Genomic DNA, 14,144 nt, shown 5'->3' on the forward strand with positions numbered 1-14,144 from the left:
TTTAACAAAAAGAATTGAATTTCTACCGAAAAAGACGAACTTTTAACAAAACTGTTGAATCCTCTACCAAGAAAATTAGTTTTCTACAAAAGATTTTTTTTTTACAAAAAGAATTGAATTTCTACCAAAAAAGACGAATTTTTAATAAAACTGTTGAACCCTCATCCAAGAAAATTAGCTCTCTATCAAAAAGTTTTATTTTTTTTTTGTTAACAAAAAGGATTTAATTTCTACCAAAAAAGAGGAATTTTTAACAAAACTGTTGAATCCTCAACCAAGAAAATAAGTTTTCTACCAAACCGTTTTTTTTTAAATTTATTTTTTTAACAAAAAGAATTGAATTTCTATAAAAAAAGACGAATTTTTAACAAAACTGTTGAATCCTCAACCAAGAAAATTAGTTTTCTACCAAATATTTTTTTTTACAAAAAGAATTGAATTTTTACCAAAAAAGACGAATTTTTAACAAAGCTGTTAAATCCTCAATCAAGAAAACTAGTTTTCTACCAAACCTTTTTTTTTTTAACAAAAGGATTTAATTTCTACCAAAAAACATGAATTTTGAACAAAACTGTTGAATCCTCAACCAAGAAAATTAGTTCTATCACAGTTTTATTTTTCATTTTTGTTAACAAAAAGGATTGAATTTTTACCAAAAAGAGGAATTTTCATAAAAACTGTTGAATCCTCAACCAAGAAAATTAGTTTTCTGCCAAAATTTTTTTTTTTTACAAATAGAATTGGATTTCTACCAAAAAAGACGAATTTTTAACAAAACTGTTGAATCCTCAACCAAGAAAATTAATTTTCTACCAAACAGTTTTTTTTTGTAACAAAAAGGATTTAATTTGTACCAAAAGAGACGAATTTTCAACCAATAAAAATAGAATCCAGGATCCGAAAATATGAATTTTCAACAAAGTTTATTTTTCAGCAGATTGTTAAATTTTTTATCAAAATATTTGATATTTTAACAACAAAAATTAATTCTCAACGGAAAATTAAATCATTCATATTAAAATCAAAAAATATTTGAATGTTAAATCAAAAAGAGTTGAATTCATACAAAAATACGAACTTTCAATCAAATATTTCCAGTTTCAACCAAACAGATGAATTTTTAACTAAAACTATGAATCTTCAACCAGAAAAATCATTTTTAAGGAACTATTTTGATCTCTAGCCAAGTAATTAAATTTGTAATCAAAGAAGATTATTTTTAACGAAAAATTTAATAGTTGATATTTATAATTAAAAACAGTTGATTCTATAAAAAAATAATTTTGAACAAAATAGTTGAATCCCCAAGCAAAATGAATTATCAACGAAAGAAGACAAGTTTTCAACAAAGTTAAATTTCTGACCAAAAAATCAATTTTGAAGTAAAATGATGAATTTGTCAACCCAACAGGTTAATTTTTAATAAAGTAGTTTAATTTTAACCTAGAAGTCGAATTTTTAAACAACAAAAATCAGTTTTCAACAAACAATATTATTTTTTATATTATAACTAAAAAATATTGTGGTGTTAAATAAAAAAAGTTGAATTCATTCAAAGAGACAAATGTTTAACAAAAAAGTTCAATCCTCACCAAAAAAATATTTTAATTTTCAGACCAAATAAGTTGCAATTTTACTTAAAAAAAAGAAAAAAAAATTTCCACACACATAGATGAAGTTTTAAACCAAGATGATTTTTTTAAAACATAATTTTTGTATTTTCAGCTAAACAAAATGTATCACTCAAGAAAAAAAATAATAGGTTGTTTCTTTATTTGCTTTAAGGTTACATAAATATAATTTGTTTAAGTTTCTCGAAAAAATTCATAAAGTTTTTGTTGAAAATTATAGATATATAAAAAAGTATCTAGAAAATTTGTAATATTTTTTCTATTTTACAGAATTTTACCAAATTTCAGGTAAAATTTAAGCCAGTTTAAAAGATCTTTTGGACTTTTAAGCTTTTTGAAAAAATTTTTAAATATTTGATACATTTTTTGAAATCTCTCAGGCTTAAAATATTTTAAAAACTTCTAAAATTCCAAAATATATTTTCAATTGAATGGAATTGTTCCTCAAATTGTCTTTAAATCTTCTGGATTTGTTTTTTACAATTTTGAAAATGTTTTGCAATGTTTTAGAAATATTTTAAATTCCCGGTTTGCAAACATTTTTCACGGTCAATAAAATTAAAAAATCGAGCTCTATTCTAATAATTTTTCCATTTGAAGTAATAAACAATACACAACAAATTTAAGCAATCAAAGTGTAACTCTTGAATTTTAAACTTTTAAAATTGAAGTTTAAAAGTTTTTCAATTCAAAAATTGAGTATTGAATTGCTCATTAATTTATACGTATAAAATGAATGAATTTCCATTGAACAACTTTAAATGAAATGCAGATAAAAATGCAAAATTTAGAACTTTTATAAATTGTAGTTCAAAAATTCAGATTGAGTTCCAAAAACATTTTCAGTCATTTTAAGCTAGACACATTAAGAATTGAAAAATAACTTTTTTTTAACTTATCAGTTAAAGAAGAAGTTTAAAAAGTTAAATTAATTTCATTTTAAATAGTTTAATCCTTGAAAACCTTTAACATTTTTTTTCAATACCTTGAGAAGTCTAGAAGAATTTTAGAATTTTAGAACAAATTGAGAATATTTTGAGGAATTGTGAAAGGTATTCAAAAAATAGAAACATTTTCTTAAGATTCCTAGGAAAATTTTTGATGGTTTTTCATTTTCAAAAATTATTGTAACAGAAAATTTTAAAACATTTTAAGAGATTTTCAAAATGATCAAAAAAGAACTAGGAAGATTTTAAGGATTTTTTTTTGCAGAATTTTTCAAAAATCGTAGGAAAACTTCGAATAATTATTAAATATATTTAGAAGTTCTGAAAAAAATGTTAACACACTTCGTTTAAATTACTTTAAATCATTTCAAATTTTTAACTAATTTTTAATGTTTTCAAAACTCCTAAATATCTCTCAAAATTATCAGTCTTGATTAAGCATTAAAAGATTTTTTTTGAAAATTTGTATCTTCGGTTCAAACTTTAACTATATTGTTAAAATTTTGTGTTTTTTTTTTTAATTTAAAAAAATTACTGTACTGTGTAGAATTTTTTTTCTTCTAGAAAATTAAACAGTTTGTAAAATTTTTTTCTCACCTTAGTAAAAAATCTGTCTATTTGGTAAATTTGTCTTTTTAGTTTTCATTTCTTTTATTGGAAATGTAATTTTTTATTAAAAATGTAAATGTTGAGTTGAAAATTATTCTATTTTGGTACAAGACTTAAACACTTTTTCGAAAATTCTCCCTTTTCTTGAAAATTCAACTACGTAGTTGAAAGTTGAAATAATTTGTTTAAAATTAATTTTTTTGTTTGAATATTCATCTCTTTTGATGAAAATTTAACTATTTTGATTTGTTTTTTTGACTGAATAATCTTTTTTGTAGTTGGAAATTGAATCCTCTAATTGAAAATTCGTCTTTTTTAGTTAAATGCAACAGTTTTCAATATACAATACAAATATTTTTTGGTTAAAATTCAATTATTTTGTTTAAAATTATTATTTTTTATGGAGATTTCACATTTTCCGGTTAAAAATGTAATTATTTGGTTGAAAAAGAATATTTTTCTCTTGAGGTTTCAAGTATTTTGTTAAAAATTCGCCTTATTTTGTCAACTTCAACTGCTTGGTTGAAATTTAAATTACTTTTTTTTAAATGCATATTGTTATTTGGTTAAAGATTCATCTCTTTTGTCAGCCACTTAACTATTAAAAAAAACTCTATCCTGATTAGAAATCTTTTTTTTTTTTTGTTGAAAATTTGACTCTTTTATTGAAAATTCGTCTTTTTTTGTGGGAATTTGATATTTTTTGGTTCAAAATGTAATTATTTGGTTGCAAATTAATATTTTTTGGTTAATTGTTCAAGCATTTTGTTAAAAATTTGTATTTTTTGTTTAAATTCAACTGTTTTTTATTTAAATTTAAAACCTTTTTTTGTTTGAATACCAACTATTACATTTTTTCGTACAGAATTCATATTTTTTGTTTAAGATTCATCGATTTAGTTGAAAGTCCATCTCTTTTGTTGAAAATTTAAATATTTAATTAAAAATTCGTTTCTTTTTTTCTTTGAATTTTTTTTTTTTTATTTGACAATTTAATAATTTGAAAAATTATGTATTTTATTGAAAATTCGTTTTTTTTTTAACAAAAAATTATTCTTCTTGGTTAAAAATTACACTATTTAGATTAAAATTGAACTATTTTGTTGAAATCTTATCTTTTTTAAGTTGACAATTCATGTATGTTGTTGAAAATTCGTCTTTTTTTTTTTTTGTTGAAAATGTAATTAATTAAAAAGTATTGTTCTATTTTTTTGGTTGAGCGTATATGTATTTTGGCAAAAATTGAGAATAAATTTTTTGTTGCAAATTCATCAATTTAGTTGACAATTCTTTGATTGAATATTTAATTATTTTGTTAAAAATGTATTTTTTTTCTTTAAAAATTGACCTTTTTTATTTGAAAATTTAACTATTTTGTTCAAAATGTATGTATTATGTCGACAATTAATGTTATTGGTTGAAAAGTCAACTATTTGGATAAAAATTTAACAATTTTATTAAAACTTTACAATTTTTAGTTGAAAATTTAACGATCTGGTTAAAAAATCGTATTTATCAGTGAAAATTTCCAGAATTTAATTGAAAATTGGCCTTTTTTGGTGAAATTCAAATGTTTTTGCTTTAAATTAAAACCTTTCTTTGTTGCGATACCAAATATTACATTTTTCGCTCAAAATTTAAGTTTTTTGTTTAAAGATTTACTAAGTGACATGAAAATTGAACTGTTTTGTTGAAAATTCTTTTTTTTTTGTTTAAAATGTAAATATTTGTTTGAAAAGCATGCATTTTGTTGAAGATTCGTTTTTTCTGTTATAAAAAGTTAACCTTCTTGGTTGAAAATTACACTATTTTGACAAAAATTCAACTATTTTATTAAAACTGGATTATTTTTACTTGAAAATTCGTCTTTTTTGTTAAAAACTAGTATTTATTAGTAAAAATTTTCAGAATACAATTGAAAATTTGTCTTTTTTGCTGAAATTCAAATGTTCTTGCTTTAAATTAAAGCCTTTCTTTGTTGCGATACCAAATATTACATTTTCCGCTCAAAATTTAAGTTTTTTGTTTAAAGATTTACTAAGTGACATGAAAATTTAACTATTCTGTTGAAAATTCATTTTTTCTCATTGCATTTTGTTGAAGATTCCTTTAACTTTCTTGGTTGAAAATTACACAATTTAGTTAAGAATCTAAATATTTGATTAAAACTTTGTCTTTTTTAGTCGAAATTCGTCTTTTTTGTTAAAAATATAATTGACTGAAAAGTAATAATTTTCGATTGAGGGTACAAATAATAATAACTATTTTTCACTTTAAATTAAAGCTTTATTCGTTGAGATACTATAACATTTTCAACTCATAATTGATCTTTTTTGGTTGCAGATTTATGAAAAGAGTTGAAAATTTAACTATTCGTTCAAAAATGCATGAATTTGGTTAAAGATTCGCTTTTTTTGTAGAAAGTTAATCTTCTTGGCAGAAAATTACACTTTTTGTTAAAAAAAAAAAAAAACATCAACTATATCATTAAAACGTAATTTTTTAGTTTAAAATTGAACTATTTATTTAAAAATTAATCTATTTCCCCCCTTTTTTTGAGGGGTAAATTTGAAAGACGTTAACTCCTGACTTCTTTAAATACTGATGTATTGGATATTTAATATATTTTGCTTACCATCGAAGGCATAGAGAGCTCTGCAAGTTCCAAGAGGTGGTTGAGCGTCCACTTCATCGACATAATATTCTTCTCCACTGCCAGGAAGTGACGTCCGCGAAGTTCCGAGGCCAGACTCCGGGCTGTTCGTGGAACTGTGCATCAGTAGTGTAAAGCGAAAGAGTCTAAATCAAATTCCTAATCTAATCTAATATAATCTAAGTCCCAGGACAAGCCCTCGATCCTATCTAGCTTCCCCTTATTATACCTCGAGACCAAACAATTTATTTAGAAAAATAATTAAATAAATAAATAAACAGGTAAGAGAGTAGTCCACCTTACTGCAGATAATCATTAATTAAATTTTTTATTTTTCCTACAATAATTAACCCTCAAGTGCTAGAACGGGTCTCAGGGACCCGGACGTTTCTTTCAGCATTATTATTTATTATACGCAATTCATTTTCATATATATTTTTACAATATTCATTTTTCCGAGACTCTGGGCTATGGGGTTTAAAAATATAAATGGAACTAAGTCTATTTAAACCGGAAATAATTCATTACAAATTTTTCTCGCGTTAATTTTAATTTATGAAAAGAAATAGTGTGTAAATTACTAAATAAATTATAAATTATTATTTTTAATTAATGTTTAACTACTGTATGTTGGTCTCCTCTTGATTCTAAATCATCCTTGAAAATTACGGATCGTCCATAAACTACGTTATTAATTGTAAGGGACAATAAATAGGACAAATAATTTTTTGTGCAAATTTAAAAATTCATTATGAGGCCAATTTTTAAAAATTTATGTTTTAAAATTTTTTGACACAATAATTAATAATTTCGAAAATAGGACAATGTCAAAACGTTGAAAATGGAATATTTTAAAATACCAATTTTGGAAATTTAAAATTTGTAAACTTGAATTTGAATAATTCTAAATTTAAAGTATTTAAGTTTTAACAATTTAATATTGAAAATCTGTTTCTTAAATCTTTCAAAAGAAAAGCTTTTGATTATTCTTGAATTTTTCATTGTTATTACATAATAAGAAAATTATAATTTAACATTGCTGATTGGACCAATTTTCTAAACTCAAAAAATGAATTGAATTATTCTTAAAAAAAAAACTTTCAAAATAAATAGTGATTTTAAATGGGGAACAGTAAAAATGAAAAAAAATGTAATCACAAAAAATTGTGATATTATAACTTTTTATACTCAAACCCATTAAAATTTCAATTATTTAAAGTGAGTTTAAATAGCTTCAAAATTTATAATTTCCAAATCGTTAATTATACCTTTCGAGATTAAACAATTCAGTTATAACTGCAAAATCATTAAAAAAATTAAAACAAAATGGAAAAATTAAAAATTCACCGAAATTATTAATTTACTGGTGTATTAATTTTAAATAGTTTAAGGTTTTTAATGCGAAATCGCTTTTATAGTTACGATATAAAATTATTAAATTCAAAACTATTAAGGCTTTTAATATTAAATTTTGAGTTACATAATATCAGAATGACTAAAGATAAAAATAATAAAATAATAATAATAATAATAAAATTCCATGTATAATAATATAAAAACTGAATGAATTATATAAATATATAAAAATGTCTACTAACCCGTGCGTTGGTTGTGGTGTTCCAGGTGCGCTTTTTTTATTATCCTGTTGATTGGCATTCGTGTTGCTTACACTAGAATCTGAGGCCGACCTCGAAAGACTTTCTTCTCCCCCTGAATGACTCGATCTTCTCGAACTCAGTGGTCTTGTCACTGAACCGTTCGTTGTCGGCTTTCGCTGAACTTGACTTGGACTAAAAAAAAAAATATAAAAAATAAAAGAAAAAGATATTTTAAATCTCTTATTTGCGCAAGAAATCAAAATTCAAGGTAAGGGATAGTGTAAAAATTTGAGATAAAACAGTATATTAAAATATTAGATAAATAAATCAAATAAAATGTTGATCATTTCTAACAGATTTTTTATAATTCTAAAATTATTATAGTAGTTGTATTTTAACATTTTTAAAAATAATTTCATCACACTTGAATCCAAATTTGTTATTTTAAAACAATACATTTTTGAATGTTTAAATTTTAGCATGAAATTTCGAAGAATTTATTTATTGATGAAACTATTCTAATTTTGTGTTGAAAATTTAAATTCTTTGCACAAAAATGGTACTTTTTTGGCTTAACATTTTTTTATTTAGTTGACTTTTTCTTTTTTTTTTCACGGAAATTTTTTGTTGTTGAAATTAAATTATTTTGTTGAAATTTCGTCTCTTTTAGTGGAAATTTCATCGTTTTTGATGAAAAATTTAACTACTTAATTAAAAGTTGAACTACTTTGTTAAAAATTAATTTTTTTGTTCAATTTTAAATTGAATCTTAGGAAATTGACAAATTAGTTCTAAATTCTTTGTATTTTTTGAAAATCCAACTATTTTTGGTTACAACTTTTTTTTTAAATAATTGAGTGACAGTTAAATTCCTTTGCTAAAAATTCATTATTTTTTTTAATGCAAATAATTTGTGGAAATTTCTTGGGAGGGGGGGGGGGGTTTAACTGAAAATTTTATGATTCCATTTTTCGTTGGAAATTGATATTTTTCAGTAAAAAAATTCAACTAAAATCTTTCTACAAAGCAGTTTGATTTCTAAGAAATAATTCAATTTTTAACCAAAAAGTTAAATTTTTAACCTAGAAGATAAATTTTCAATAAAAAAATAATAAATTTTAATAAAAATAAAATAAATTTTAATTGAACATTTTTCGCGAAGCACGAGTCATCTTCAGAGCAAATGAACTTTCAATCCCAGAATGTAAATTTTCAATAAAAAGTTAATTTTCAATTAAAATATGATACTTTTTAATTAGGAACTTGCATTTTTAACAAAAAAATATTAAATTTCTATTAAAAAAAGATTTTTTTCATCAAAAAATGGAATGCTAAAATTTTGAGATAAAAAAATTAATTTTGAATAAAAAAAAGGATTTTTCATCCAGAAATATCAATGTTCAATGAACAGGATTCGTTTTCTACCAAAAGAGATTAATTTCTAACAAAATACATGAATTTTCAGTTAAATATTTGTATTTTTCAATAAATTTTCAAACAAACAGTCCAATTTTCAACTAAAATTATGTATGTACAACTGAAAAAAAGTAATTCTTTACAAAATAGTTCAACTTTTGTCCAAATAGTTTCATTTAATCCCAAATTGTTTAATTTAAAAAAAAGTACGAATTTTCTTCACAAGAGATGAATTTTCAACCCCAAAATCTGACTTCGACAAAAAAGGCAATTTTCAACCGAAACAGGTTAATTTTTAATTAGACAGTTTCATTTTTTTAACCGAATAAGATTAAATTTCTTCTAAATAAGATCAATTTTCGCCCATAAATTGGAATAGTTAAATTTTCAGATAAATAAATCAATTTTCAATTCTAAAACACCTAATTTTCAACCTAATAAATTAATTTTAAACCAAAAAGATAGATTTTTAACGAACAGGATTCATTTTCAACCAAAAGTCATTAATTTTAAATAAAATACATTAATTTTCAGCTAAATATTTAGATTTTTCAAGGAATTTTCAAACAAATAGTCGAATTTTCAACTAGAAAACATCAATTTTCAACAGAAAATGAAATGATTAAATATTCAGTTAAAAACATTAATTTTCAAGCAAAAAAAAAACGATTTTTTAACCAAAGAAATTAATTTTTACCTAAAATGATGAATTAAAAAAAAAGTTATTAACAAAGTAGTTTAACTTTCTAACAAATAATTTAATTTTCAACCAAAAAAGTTCATTTTTATAAGACCAAAAAATGGAATAGTTATATTTTCAGTTATAATATTAATTTTTAATAAAAAAAATGTTTAACCCCAGAAATAAATTTTCAACCAAAAAAGTAGTACATCTTTCACGAAGATTAATTTTCTACCAAAATAGATTAATTTTTGACAGAATACATGAATGTTCAACTAAATATTTGAATTTTTAAAGGAAATTTTAAACAAATAGATGAATTTTCAACTAAAAAAAGTTAATTTTTAACAAATTTTTTCAACTTTTAAGTAAACAGTTTAATTTTCTACCAAATCCTTGACGTTTCGAGAAAAAAAGTACGAGTTATCTTCCGAACAGATTAACTTTCGCCCTGAAAATATCCATTTTCAACAAATAATTAATTTTAAACCAAACAATTAGGTTTTAATGAAAAAGTTACATTATTAACTAAATAGGTTGACATTTCTACAAAAAAAGAGATGAATTTTGAAATCAAAAGTACATAATTTCAGCAAGAAAAATTATTATTCAAGGAAAAAAATTTTAATCAAAAACCACGTCCTAATTATCAAAGTTTGGAAAATATATTTAAAAGGAATAAAAAAAAAATTGGCATCAGGAGAACTTTTTTTTTTTGGTCAAAAAATAGTGATTTACATAATATATTTTACCTGGACAAACTGACTCCCGCCTTCATCGCCTCTTCTAGATACCCCTGAAATTTGATTAATTCCGCCCCCAATTTATCGAGCTTATTACTCGACTGATTCAATTGACTTTCGACAGTCATCGGATCGCCAAGAGCAGGATTCTGTTCATAAACGCCCTTCATTTTCATAAGACCGTCTCTCGCCGCCGTTTCCTGCTGAATTTTCGCCTGAATTTCATCCAGCCTTTGTTGCAACCTCTTTTTCCTCTGATTCGGAGGCAAATCACTACAATCCTCCTTAGCACCGTCACCATATCCAGGCACATTGTTCTACGAAAAATTTATTCAAATCAGTTTCACATAGGGGAGACTCGTACATACTGGATACGAGAACACACTGGATACTGTCAATTTTTCATAACACAAATAATAATTTTGTCATCCACTCGAAATCATTTTCAGCAAAATGATAACTTCAGCCTGACCCTTTTAATCGAAGAAAAAAATTACCGGGTTTTCCCCAGTTCGCAAAAATTCGTCCCGGCCAATACAATTTAAAAAATCGAACTCTATACTAAAGTAAAAATGGGATTTTTTTGTACAAAATATTTAAAAATAAAAAAATCTGATTATTCGCTCAAAGTCTTTCGAGTATAATTATCCAACTGAATTTATTTCAGGTCCTTTTTGGAAAAAAAATTATTTTGATTTTTTAAGTATTTAAAAATATAAGAAAAATATATAAATCATGGTGATCGTTTTAATCAAAGAACAAGATTCCCGGTCCTTTTCCGGTTTTGCAAATATTTTTCTCGGTCAATAAAATTAAAAAAATTTAAAGCTAAACAGTAAAAGTACAAGTAATAAAAAATAAACAACAAACTAAAACATTCAAAGTGGAACTCTTGGATTTTTAACTTTTAAAATTAAAGTTTAAAAGTTTTTAAATCAAAAAATTTTATATTCAATTGTTCAATAATTTACACTATAAACTATTAACACTTTGCAACTGAATAATTTCAAGTTTAATGAACTTAAACTGCAAAATTAAGAATTTTTGTCATTCATAAATTATAGAGTTCAAAGATTTAGATTAAGTTCCAAAAATATAAATCCAGGTTAAAATTTTCAATACTCTAAATTAAAGAATCAATCAATGAACTTTAAAAATTCTCAGAATTATATTATTCAGTTATATTAGGCCATTAAATATTTTTAAATTTAAATTCTTTCACATTAAAAGTTCTTAAATTATAATTTAAATTATTTTCATTTTTAATAGTTTAAGCATCCTTGAAACAATTGAAGACTTATTATTTGTGGAAACAATCAGAGGAATTTTAATAGATATTTAGAAATGTCAAAAAGATTAAAAATTAATTTAAAACTTGAAATGATTTCAAATAATTTTAACGAAATTTCGGTGCAAATACTCAAAACCTAATTTAAAACAAAATGTATATTTTTGCAGCTTACAAAAAATTTAGAGATTTTTTACGAATTGTGAAAGGTTCCAAATGAATAAAATCATTTTCTTAAAATTACTAGGAAAATTGGAAATGATTCATTTAGAAAAATTATTTTAACAGAATATTCAAAAAGATTTTAAGGGATTTCCGATAATATTAAAAAAAGACCCGGGAAGAATTTAAGGATTTTTAAACCAAATTTAGGATTTTCTCAAAATTTTAGGAAAAATTGTATTCAGTTTAAAAAATGTTTAGAAGTTCTGAAATTTTTTTTTCAAAAACTCCGTTTAAATTACTTGATATCATTTTAAGTTTTCTAAATAGCTCTTAAAATTACTCAAATTTTTATTCAAATAATAATTTCTGTACAATTATTATTTACACATCAAAATTCGACAATTTCGCTTACACATTAAACATTTTATTAAGTAGAACAATAAAATTTGTAACGTTAAAATGTTAAAAACTTTTCGAAATTTTAACATTTCAAAGTTTTCTATGCCAAACAATTAAGTTTTAATTTATTTACTTTTAAATGTTTGGCTTCAATTTAGTCGTCTTAAATTATAAGTCAAATATTGATAAATATTAAATAACTATTCTTTTTATTATATTTTTTTAATTAAATGGATTAAAAATTGAATAATTTAGACTGAAACAATATTTTTAATTTAATAAAAGCCTTTAATTACGAATTAATTGTGAATCTGGAAATTCTTTAACATTCAACGGATTTAGAATCGTTTTATAAAATCAATTATTGTTCAATTTTTAATACTGAAAGTACTGATCCATTTTAAAAATTATTTATTTATATTTACAGTTGATAAAATAAAAAATTTTTTTATCTAAAATTTCCATCTTCAAAGTTTTTAAATTTTTAATTGTTCAAGTCTCCAAGGCTGCACGTTAAAATTATTTAAATTAAAAATATAAGCTTCAAATAAAAATCAAAAATTGAGAAGTTTTCAGTCTTGACTTTTAAGGTTTTAAAATTGAAGTTTAAAAGTTTTTCAAATCAACAATCTTGTATGCAAAATCCCAATAACTTACAATCAATGCACTTTAAAAATGTTCAAAATTATATTAAGTTATTTTAAACTAGAAAAATTAAAAATCTAAATTTCTTTCAACTTAAAATTTAAAATTATTTTTGAAATTTGTTCAGAATTTCTAAATAACTTTCAAAAATAATTAAATTTTTCCTACAACTTCTAGAAAATCCTGCGAATTGAAACTGAACACTTATTATTTGTAGAGAAAATTAGAGTAATTTTAAGAGATAATTCGAATTTTTAAAAAGATTCCAAATTAATTTAGAACTTCAAATGACATCAAATTCCAAACAAAAATTTAGAAGCTTTTTAAGAATTGTGAAAGGCTCCAAAAGAATAAAAACATTTTCTTAATATTCCTAGAAAAATTCCTAGAAAAATTAAAAATGATTTTTCATGTAGAAAAATTATTTTAACACAATATTTAAAAAAGGTTTTAAGAGATTTCCAAAACTGTAGGAAAAATTCTATTCATTTTAAAATGTTTAAAATTTCTGAGAAAATTTGCAGACACTTAGTTTAAATTACGTTTAATTTAGAATCGTTTTATCAAACAAAATATTGTTCGCAACATTTTTTAAAGTATTAAAAATGAACATTAGTTTTCGTTTAAAATGTTTTTCTTTGTCTATAAATGATCAAAATTTCTATTTATTTATCGCAAACTTCAGCCTTTTCCCTTTTTCTCAATTGTCCATTTAAATTCGAACTGAAGTAATAGAACCTAATAAGAAAATCCATCTATTTTTGGTTGAAAGCTAATTCTTTTCGGTTAAAAAGTCTACTATGAAATTTTTCGTTAAAAATTCATCTTTTTAACTATAAAATGTTTATTATTCGATTCAAAATTGAATGATTTTGTTGAAAATTCAACAGTTTGATTAAAATTTCGTTTCTTTTTTGACTAAAATATTTTTTGTTATAGAAAAATCATTTTTTGGACTTGATAATTTATCTCTTTCTGTAAAAATTTCATTTTTTATGTTAAAAATGCCACTGTATGGTTAAAAAATGAACTGTTTCAATTAAAAAATAATTTTGTTGTTAAAAATTCACATTTCTTAGTTTAAAATTAAAACTGTTATCTAAAATCAAAATCGTATTTTCAGGCCGAAAAGTAAATGATTTGGAAGAAAATTAAACTACTTGGTCGAAAATCGATGTATTTTAAAACACGTATTTTTTGCAAGAAAATCAATTTTTTGGTTAAAATTGCAACTGTTTAGTTGAAAATTATCTGATTCAAATTTATCTTTTTAGATTAAAAATTCAATTTCTTGGTTAAGTGTTGAACTACTTTCTTAAAAAATCTTTTTTTTTGTTAAACGTTTTTTATTTTAGTTGAAACTATTGT

At 22.8% G+C, this 14,144-nt stretch overlaps 1 protein-coding gene across 2 annotated transcripts in view; it reads right to left on the reverse strand.

The window, feature by feature from the left end:
- LOC117180003 (formin-binding protein 1-like) overlaps window positions 1–14,144 on the reverse strand; it is a 137,371-nt gene that overhangs the window by 2,650 nt on the left and 120,577 nt on the right. For both annotated transcript variants that reach the window (XM_033372274.1, XM_033372273.1), the window contains 3 exons: window positions 10,289–10,596; window positions 7,439–7,630; window positions 5,823–5,956 (listed from right to left, as the gene is read on the reverse strand). In XM_033372274.1, the coding sequence (XP_033228165.1) occupies window positions 5,823–5,956; window positions 7,439–7,630; window positions 10,289–10,596 (634 nt within the window). The remainder of the gene's footprint in view (window positions 1–5,822; window positions 5,957–7,438; window positions 7,631–10,288; window positions 10,597–14,144) is intronic.

Source organism: Belonocnema kinseyi, chromosome 9, assembly GCF_010883055.1.
Source record: "Belonocnema kinseyi isolate 2016_QV_RU_SX_M_011 chromosome 9, B_treatae_v1, whole genome shotgun sequence".
Classification (NCBI taxonomy): Eukaryota; Metazoa; Arthropoda; class Insecta; order Hymenoptera; family Cynipidae; genus Belonocnema; species Belonocnema kinseyi.